Source organism: Cupressus sempervirens, chromosome 2, assembly GCF_028749045.1.
Source record: "Cupressus sempervirens isolate cs-2001-9-10 chromosome 2, ASM2874904v1, whole genome shotgun sequence".
NCBI classification, from domain to species: domain Eukaryota; kingdom Viridiplantae; phylum Streptophyta; class Pinopsida; order Cupressales; family Cupressaceae; genus Cupressus; species Cupressus sempervirens.
The window spans coordinates 314,584,688-314,595,215 of NC_143119.1; the positions used below are offsets into that span (position 1 = coordinate 314,584,688).

The 10,528-nt window shown below is 36.0% G+C and overlaps 1 protein-coding gene across 1 annotated transcript; it reads left to right on the forward strand.

Annotated features, from left to right (window-relative positions):
- Positions 1–9,134: 9,134 nt before the first annotated feature.
- On the forward strand, positions 9,135–10,209 carry LOC149572368 (uncharacterized). Its single transcript, XM_089815824.1, has 3 exons — positions 9,135–9,812; positions 9,996–10,079; positions 10,192–10,209. Exons 1-3 carry the CDS (start codon positions 9,135–9,137, stop codon positions 10,207–10,209), a joined length of 780 nt encoding a protein of 259 aa, XP_089671950.1.
- Positions 10,210–10,528: the final 319 nt, after the last annotated feature.

The window sequence follows — 10,528 nt, forward strand, 5'->3', positions numbered from 1 at the left end:
GTGGCTAAGCTTGGTTAGTATGGGTGGATGGGGTGGATTAGATTAGGCTAAAAAAGGGGGTTTAGATATAGGTTAGGGGTTATTAGATTTGAGGGATAGATTTATTAAATATATTTATTTAATAAATGGGGATTTTGAATTAGCTAGGAGAATAGGATTTAATTGATAAATATTGGGTTATTTGATTTATCAATTAGGACTATAGATGATTAATTAAATTAATCAGCTAGGGGATGGCAAAGGATTAAATAAATAGGAATTTAATTAATGATGCCTTTAGAGATAGCTAAATAGGATTACCAAAGTGGTGTAATCAAATTTAGTGTGTCTACACAAAGCAACTAATAATTTTTTTTTTCTTGATGTAATAAGGTCTAGGGATAGATCTAATGATCTCCCTGTGACCATCCACATTTGTAATGGACACAAGACCCCATGGTTCAACTATAAGCCTTGGCCATCAATTGGTCCAATAAAGTGGAATTTTGGTAAATTTGATGTTTTTTAGGTAAGTCTAGGTGTCTAGAACATTTTAGGGTCCCTAGGAGTTTTTAGAGTCCATTTGCAATCAAATTTGCAATAAAACTTGTCTTAGCACAAAAATTGCAAAAATTGCAAAAAGTTGCTTAGCAACTTTTGCAATTTTCTTGACAACTTTTCAAAATCTAACTCCTAACGACTAGAATTTTTTGAATCGTCAGTTCCATTAGCTTTGAGTGGGTGGGTGAACCCTATTGACACCCTTTTTTCAGCCACGGAGACCATCCATCATTGGTGGCCACCCCGTACTGAGGAGTCCCCAAGGTTCTCTAAGTACATTTTGAGGTCGATCTTCTGAGGATCATAACTCGAAGCTCATGAGGGCTATCAATGAACTATCAAATGCTACAGGACAGTGGTGTTGAGGCCTAAAATAACCTATCTCATTTTTAAGAGATCACATTCTTTTTGGATTTAGCACAACGATCTCGCTCAATGCCAAAACTCACAATGTGTCTCAGTTCATAGGTGCACCACAACGTAAGTTTGAAACCGCTGATCTTGGCATCGAATCATCAGTGCCATTAGCTCTAGGTGGGTGGGTGAACCCTAGTCACACCCTTGTTCCAGCCACGAAGACCATCCATCATCCGCGGCCACCCCGTGCTGAGAAGTCTCTAAGGTGCTCTAAGTGCATTTTGAGGTTGATCTTCCGAGGGTCATAACTTGGAGCTCATAAGGACTATCAATGAACTATTGAATGCTACAAGATGGTGATGCTGAGGCCTAAAATGACCTATCTCATTTTTGAGAGATCACATTCTGTTTGGATTCGGCACAATGATCTCGCTCGATGCCAAAACTCGCAGTGTGCCTCAGTTCATAGGTGCACCACAGTGCAACTTTGAAACTGCTGATCTTGGCATTGAATTGTCAGTGCCATTAGCTCCGGGTGGGTGGGTGAACCCTAGTGACACCCTTGTTCCAGCCATGGAGACCATCCATCATCCACGCCACCTCGTACCGAGGAGTCCCCAAGGTTCTCTAAGTGCATTTTGAGGTCAATCTTTCGAGGGTCATAACTTCGAGCTCATGAGGGATATTAATGAACTGTCAACTACTACAGGATGGTGATGTTGAGGCCTAAAATAACCTATCTCATTTTTGAGAGATCACATTCTGTTTGGATTCGGCACAATGTTCTCGCTCGATGCTAAAACTTGTAGTGTGCCTCAGTTGATAGGTGCACCACAACGTAACTTTGAAACCGCTGATCTTGGTATCGAATCAGCAGTGCCATTAGCTTTGAGTGGGTTGGTGAACCCTAGTCACACCCTTGTTCTAGCCACTCTGACCATCCATCATCTGCGGCCACCCCATATGAAGGAGTCTCCAAGGTTCTCTAAGTGCATTTCAAGGTCGATCTTCCGAGGGTCATAACTCAGAGCTCGTGAGGGCTATCAATGAACTGTCGAATGCTATAGGATGTTGATGTTGAGGCCTAAAATAATCTATCTCATTTTTGAGAGATCACATTCTGTTTGGATTCGACGCAACGATCTCGCTCGATGCCAAAACTCGAGTGTGCCTCAGTTCATATGTGCACCACAACGTAACTTTGAAACCACTGATCTTGGCATCGAATCGTCAGCACCATTAGCTCCAAGTGGGTGGGTGAACCCTAGTGACACCCTTGTTTGAACCACAAAGGCCATCCATCGTCCGTAGCCACCCCGTACTGAGGAGTCCCCAAGGTTCTCTAAGTGCATTTCAAGGTTGATCTTCTGAGGGTCATAACTCAGAGCTTGTGAGGACTATTGATGGACTGTCAAATGCTACAAGATGGTGATGCTGAGGCCTAAAATAATAAATCTCATTTTTGAGAGATCTCATTCTGTTTGGATTCAACACATCAATCTCGCTCGATGCCAAAACTTGCAGTGTGCCTCAATTCATAGGTGCACCATAGCATATCTTTGAAACCACTGATCTTGGCATCGAATCATCAGCACCATTAGCTCTAGGTGGGTGGGTGAACCCTAGTCACACCCTTTTTCCAGCCACGTAGACCATCCATCATTCGCAACCACCTTGTACTGAGGAGTCTCCAAGGTGCTCTAAGTGCATTTCAAGGTTGATCTTCTGAGGGTCATAACGTGGAGCTCATGAGGACTATTGATGAACTATCAAATGCTACAAGATGATGATGCTGATACCTAAAATGACCTATCTCATTTTTGAGAGATCACATTCTGTTTGGATTCGACACAATGATCTCGCTTGATGCCAAAACTCGTAGTGTGCCTTAGTTCATAGTTGCACCACAGTGCAACTTTGAAACTGTTGATCTTGGCATCAAATCATCAGTGCCATTAACTTCAGGTGGGTGGGTGAACCCTAGTGACACCCTTGTTCTAGCCACAGAGACCATCCATTATCTGCAGCCACCCCATACCGAGGAGTCCCCAAGGTTCTTTAAGTGCATTTTGAAGTCGATCTTCTGAGGGTCATAACTCAGAGCTTGTGAGGGCTATCAATGAGCTGTTGAATGTTACAGGATGGTGATTCTAAGGCCTAAAATAACCTATCTCATTTTGAAGAGATCACATTCCATTTGGATTCAGTATAGTGATCTGGAACACTAAAGGAGGAGGCATACTCAATTGACAAATATGAGCTATCTACTTTGCTAGACATAAAGAAATCTTCCTGATTCCATCTAAATATCAGTAGTTGATACCATCTATATGAACGTAACTATCAGGAATAAGGGAAACTTCATGATCTTGAACATTTAATATTTACCTCGAAGAGTTAGATGGTTGCCCCATTTTCATGGCATGTATGGCTGAATCATTTTTACAATGGAAATCTCTCATCCATTTTCTGATGGACTCGGTAGTAACTTCATCATTTGAAGCAAACATCCAGACTGAATTTTCCCTCAACTGACTAGCCAAGAAGCCAAGGAATTCAAATCTTTTGTTGCCTATTGTAATGCCTTCCTTCAAAATTGACAATATTCTATCATATGCTTGTGATCTTTGTGGTCTTGCATGAAAACCATATTCAATTTTTGTAGTCAAAGCAATTGAATGAAGCTTATTTAAGTCCTCCACTTAAGAGACTCTAAGGAAATCATCAACATACTTTGAAAAATGCCTTGTCACTCGACTTGAAATATTCAAGTTGGGGCCCAAAAAGTAGACCCTAGTCAGAGTAACTAGGGCCTGATGGAATTTTAATGTGCCATTATGTCCAGAAATTGTCAGAGACTTCAACTGATTTTGACTAGTTTGCAACTTTTTTACTTGATTTTGAAGCCATGTTTTTGGGTCAAAACATGTCGACTTCAATTTATGCAGTTTTATTAAGGCCAAACATATGTGCAAAGCTAATTTCTTCTCATTATTTAGCAAATAAAAAAGTGACAATTTAGTGTTGGTCCACTGAGTATCCCATGATGGATAAAAGAGTTGATTTGAAATAGTATCTCATAAGGCAGATTAACACCCTCTGGAACATTAACAGTTGGAACCATACATGGAAAGGGAGAAAATGAATTGCCATTTTCTAGAATAAGTTGCCTTGTCATTGCTCTATGTATAGGCAAGCTTTCAATGATTTTAGTAAGCTCAATACCATCAAGAAGTTTTAGACAAAATGCATTTGACTATCCAATGCTACAGAATGCTGAGAAATCTATTGTCCTACACTAGATAATCTCAATGTCCTCTTTGCAAAATTTGTAAGGATCCTGGTCAACTATCAAACATGATCTCTGCACTGCAACCTTCTTAAAAATTCTTGGACCAAACTGCCACTACAAAAAAAACAAATAACATCACATGTTAACTTTATTAGCATTCTACTCCAAGTTTGCAAGCACCATAATATTTGTAATAAAAAGACAATTGTGTGTGAAATAGGAGGTGAATTGAAAACCTTGCCAAAGCAGCAAAATTTGATATCCCTTAGAAATTGTATACCTTTTTTACAGTTTGTGATAACAATTGCCTTTTCCTCATTTAACAAATGCTTAGTTATCAAAGGTGGGTGTGATAGAAAGTTAGCATGTAAGTATGCTTAGAAAAGGGTTAAGCAACAAACAATAAGTAAGAAGGCTAAGGTGCTTCTTCGAGAATCTAGCATCATGTGTTAGTATTTAATGTTACAAAAATTACTTATATGTCTTCTATTCCTATTATTATCTGTATAAGTCACACATCTTTTTTATGTTATTACAGTCTACATTTAAAAGACAAAATATATGTTAAAAGCATTTGGTTAGCTCAACCACTCAGAATAAGACTTTTCCAGTGCTAGGGATGTTGAGAATAAATATTGAATTCATATAATATTAATTTTAAAATGGGCTAGTGAACTAACTGATTTTGATCTTGAAAATTTTGTGGTTAAATAGGTTATGAGTTACAGTAGTGCAAGGATGGAGATTTTTAAGAAGTTTTGTCATCTATATCAGCATTGCTAGAATGCAATAAGTGCCAAATAGACCATACATTCTTATAAGTCATAAATCTGTACAAACCACTACTCATATATTATGAATCAATAATAAAAATTTGAACTGTAATATACCATTTATTAATAATGAACATATCAAAATAGACCAATGTATCCATAGACAAAGTACTCAAATATATATCAAAATACATAGATCCATATACAAAATATGGTTGATCATGCCATCAGAATGTGTATAATATCAATGTTTCTATATACAATGTGGCATATGCCATCTAAAAATGTCTCATGATGCATCCTACAACAACTATACTATCCTAGGGTGCTAGTGGATGATCAAAATGCAGCCTCTTCACTGCACTAGGTGGATTAGATGCATCCTACATAAACAAAAATGGAAAACCCAAAGTTAGACTACTAAATTTATATGATTCTTTGTATCTAACATTATATTACTCAAATGCATAATGATCTTTTTTGTAGTGAAGATTTATACTATCAAAATTTCATAATAAATACCTCTCTTGTCGACCTCTTGCGCCAGTAAATTCAAAAGCTTTAAATAGTGCATGCACACTATAGCGCGCACACGCTATTCAAAGCTTTGCATTAAAACCAAGCCTAAGGCTTGGTTTTTCCTTGGAGATCCAACCCAGAGGTTTGGAGTTTATAAATAGGTCTAAGATGTGTTTTTCTGCAAGAATACAAAAAATGATTGATTTTTCTTGTGTGCTCTCCTTCAGGATTCCTCGTGGTTGGGCATCGATAAGATCAGGTTACATGACATTGTAGGTCTTTGTGTTAGCTATATAACCATTTAATTTATTTTTAATTTGAACTATTTCAAGCCTTTCATCTATAATTTCTTTTGAATTTATGCCATTTTTTTGTCAAAAACCACCATGTACTAATTGGGCTGTAGATTTTAGCTCGTTCATCGAATTTTGCAACAACTTAGTTTTTTAGAAACTAGACTCCATTCTACACAATTTGAAAAAAAAGTTTTAATTTTAGATTAGTTTTCAATTATTTCTAGGGGGAGCACACAGATATTTCACATTTTTGGGATGTGTCTAGTTAAAAAAATCATTAAAAAAAAACACATTATAAAATTAACCAAAAAACCTGGGATAAACTACATAGTGTTAAGTAACTTTTGACTATAGCGATTAAAACTTTCGAAAAAAAAGTTAAAATTCTAGGGGGGCCACAATTTGTACTGTGTTATTTTTATTGGAAAAAACTGTATGAATTTTTGTGGCCCCCTTTTTTGAGGACCTAAAATTAAACCATTTTGAAAAAAATAGTAGTTTAGAAACTAGATTGAAAGGACTGCGAATTTTGTTTTTGTCATATCTTAAAATTTTGATCGTAACTATCTTCAGATTCTTGTTGAAGTTCAAAAATTGCTAATTTCAGGAAAAGGTGTCCACTTATACCCCCCTTTTGGCACCACAACTTGGTGCACTTACCCACTACCAATTTTATTTCATTGAAGGTGAACATGTCTACTTTTGTTAGCATTTTCCTTTAAAAGGGGGTGACACATGTTTGTATTTTTACCCATAGCAACAAAGTTAGTCCTATCCTTTCTCTTGGTCAAATGTCAATTGTTGTCTTGGAAAGTGTTAATTGTTGTAATTTATGGATAGTTAATGCCCAAGTGAAATATAAGTGCAATTAATGTGAACTAATTTTTGAGATTCATCTTCAAATGGCATTCAAGAGTAACTTTTAAATTCAACCATAACATAAATTGGTAGATCTAGTCAGGCATTTCTAGGTTTGTATATGATATTTAAAATGTATTTGAAAGCTCCATTGACAAGTCTTGCTTCCATATACATTTTTTTTAGTTCATATATTTTATCTCTTGCTGTTGGGTCTATAATCTCGATCCATCTAGATGTAATAGTCATGGCACATTGTGCCTAAAAATATAAAGAAAACTATTTTCTTATACAATAATTTTGTATTTCTTAGTAAAAAACTTATGAAGCTATATAAATATCTTACCTACAAACCATTTTCCCTCGTTTTTAATGAAGGGAAGCACCCTCTCTAATTGTTGTATGATGTTAAACACAATTGAGAATCTCTTCATAATCACATTCAAAGTTTATTTGGCTTAGTTGTGTATCTTGAAGGCATGGATATTGTGTAAAATTTTGTAGGACCTATTACTGATGACACAATATGTTTTCTTAAGTAAAATAACAAAATAAGCATAAAATGTGTGGAATACATATAGAACTAAGAATCGATATCATGCCTATATGTTTCATCGATGTGGATTTCCCCTTGGATTCTATCCATGTATAATGGAATCAATGTGTTTTTGTACAATCTTTATTCCATCATGATTTCTCCAATTAAGGTTTTCTATGTTAGCTACTCCCTTAACCATACGAATCCATGCACATGTGGTGATCCTCTGTGTTGCCATTCATGCCTTAACTAAAAACCTTTTACAAATGATATAATTATTGTACTCTATTAGTTGGTGTTTGTTGGACACAATCTATTGCCATAGAATTCATCCATTAAAACTAAATCCAACATTCTCATGAGATTGAGCATGTCCTTGACTCGATTCACATTTGCATATTTGTATTTGTTGTCTTTCTATTTCATCCAATTCATCTAGGTCCATAGTTGTTTTAGTTAGATTTCTCAATATATTGTTGATTATCTTGAGATGTTTGTGTACGACATGTTCTCGTCTCATTTGCATGTTGTCTCATTTCTACTTCAATCTCTTCCACTATCATTGTTGCCTTACACTTGACATGTATTTCTCTATCAATTTGGTTTTGATGATTTCTTTCTCCTTTTTCTTCATTTGTCATATGTTGATGTTATTGTCTCATGTAATTTCAAACATATTCTCTATATTCTTGTGTTTGTTGCTCTTCATTTCGAGGACTTCCAACTTCTTCTCTTTGAATATTATTCATTTGTTGCATCAGTGTCTCATATAATTATGATCATATTCTCTTTTATACCATCTTCATTGCTCTTTATTTTCAAAATTTATTCTTGAACGAGGCATTCTACAAAATGTAAGCGTATTAACTATAAACATAGTAGGATTTGAATTCGTCACCTTTTACTTACTAAGAAAACATATATATACGGTATACTATATATTTGTTTTAACTATTTGATAAATTTAATAACATCTATTTTTTTGGGTCTTTACATATAAATTCATTGCACTGCATATTTATTTTAAATAGATACCAATTATTTTGTAATATACTGTATTGCTTAGTTATACAACTATATTTTTAAATCATATCATTTGCCCATTAAAACAACATGAAAAATTAGTTTTTTTAATTAAAGACTAAATAATAGCAAATTATATATATAAGGATGAGGTGTCATTTAAAAAATTTGAATATAGTATTTAGTATAACGTCAAAAAAATTTACTAAATATTATTTAAACATACCTACTTTTATACCAAGTATTTTGGCTATTTTCTCAGCACTGTATTTAATATTTTTATTATTATAAATTTTGATATTGTAATGTTTGAATTTTTTTAATCTATATGCTATATTGACAATTAATCTTATCCAGTGGGCCGGTTATTTGAATATAATATTTATCGACTTAAATTTTCTATTTGAAAAATTGAGATTAACATGTTCACACTTCACTTCTCTACCACTGCAGGTAGTTCATCGCAGGACAAAGCACCAAATTCGTGTGTGGATAGTTACAGTCACGTTGCATCATTAACTATCGGACACGTAGTGCACGGATCAAACGAAAGTTGATTATATATGTACAATAAGACGATGAGTGCCAATATCTTTCATAGCGTTAATATTCATTGTGAATATTTTCGTCGAAGATCTTGCCGTGCTGCGAACCATTTCGACATCTGTTTGCAGTAGGCATTTAACAATCATACGTACATTGTAGTATAGTCAGTTATAAGTTACCCAATTTAGCTTCCTCGGGATTCAATGTGGAAATTAAATTTACAGTCGAGAAGTGACATTGTCGTCACTTCTCATTAAAGAGATTAAATGTTTGATCAAATCCCAATGTCTCGCTCAAATCTTCCATATTGTGATTAAAGTCGTTCTCTCAACTTGGGATTCTCAACGGAGCTTTTAGTTATTCTTGCCTTTGAAGGTGTTAGCTATGCTAAAATGGCAAAGAAGAGCTCTGAATCCATGAGTGTACGCTTTCTGATAAATACTAAAACCCAACGTATTGTTTATGCGGAGGCGGGAAAGGATTTCGTTGATTTTCTGTTTAGTTTGCTTTGTATGCCTATGGGTTCCGTCCTTAAACTACTGCATACATATAAATCCACTACGAAAATCGGTTCTGTATCAAACCTGTATGAGAGCATGGAAAAGCTACCCTCGGAGTTTATGAGCACGGATAAATCCCAACTGCTTAACCCCAAATTCGTAAGTGCCTACTCTAATGACACTCTGAGGATCGAGGGGGCGAATTATTACGTCTGCTCTGGTATGGGAAATTATTCACAAGATCCCTATTACGGTCGTTCTTCAGGTGATAGCAAAACTCATAATATCAGCACCAGCAGCACAGATAAATGTATTTGTGGAAATCCTATAAACCGCCTCGTGCAGCTGCGGCATAACACTAGTCCCAGTCACGCCACCGGAAGCAGCAGCAGTCAAAGTGGAGGGCAAAAGAATAGCGGCTATGTCAAAGAAATTCTTACATTTATAATAACTTATGACCTCAACATAACGGGGAGCTCCACAATAACAAGTATAATGCTGCTCGATCAGCTCAATATTAAAAGCTTAGCAGGCCTCAGAGAGCGGAATGCAGTTGTTGATCGCAACAAGGTCTGAGCTTTTAGATCTATTATTATTAATATTTCTTTCAATATTAATATTTCTTTCGGAGCTTATTGCAATTTTTTTGAGCCGCAATTTTGTTAAAAAAATAAATGCTTGCCATGAGATTCAGACAAAGTTATTATTAGGTACTTTGGATGATATTTTTGTAATAAGGCCAAAATTTTACAGGCATTGGAGATTTTGGAGGCGTCTTTGGTTTCCACAACGGTGTTGAACGATGTTTTTGGGGATGAGCTTTCTGAGGCAGGCAAGGTAAAATTAATTTCGCTTTTTTTTAATATTAGGGTCCTCAGTGATTTCTCTCCAGATCGCACAACACTTTTCCATGTATAGTAATTTGCTTGTCAGTTTTTTAAATATGCAGGCATCAGTCACGGAATGATTAAGAAAAGAATCGTTGTTTTTTTTTTCAGAACAGGGGTTCTCGTTGTTGGGTGATGTTGGGTGATGCGACGCGCTCCCCTGCTCACAAGGGGTTAATTATGTGGTGTTCCCTGTTTACTAACAGTCATGGCTTTTGGTGCAACGGCAAATGGGCTTTACAAGTGGTATTAGAGCTTGTGGGTTTCGCTTGGTCATGGGTTCAAATCTCTCCGGTGCCTTCTCGACCCGCGTAAGCACTTGGTATGCGCATTGAGGGGGAGATTGTTGGGTGATGCGACGCGCTCCCCTGCCCACAGGCGGTTAATTATGTGGTGTTC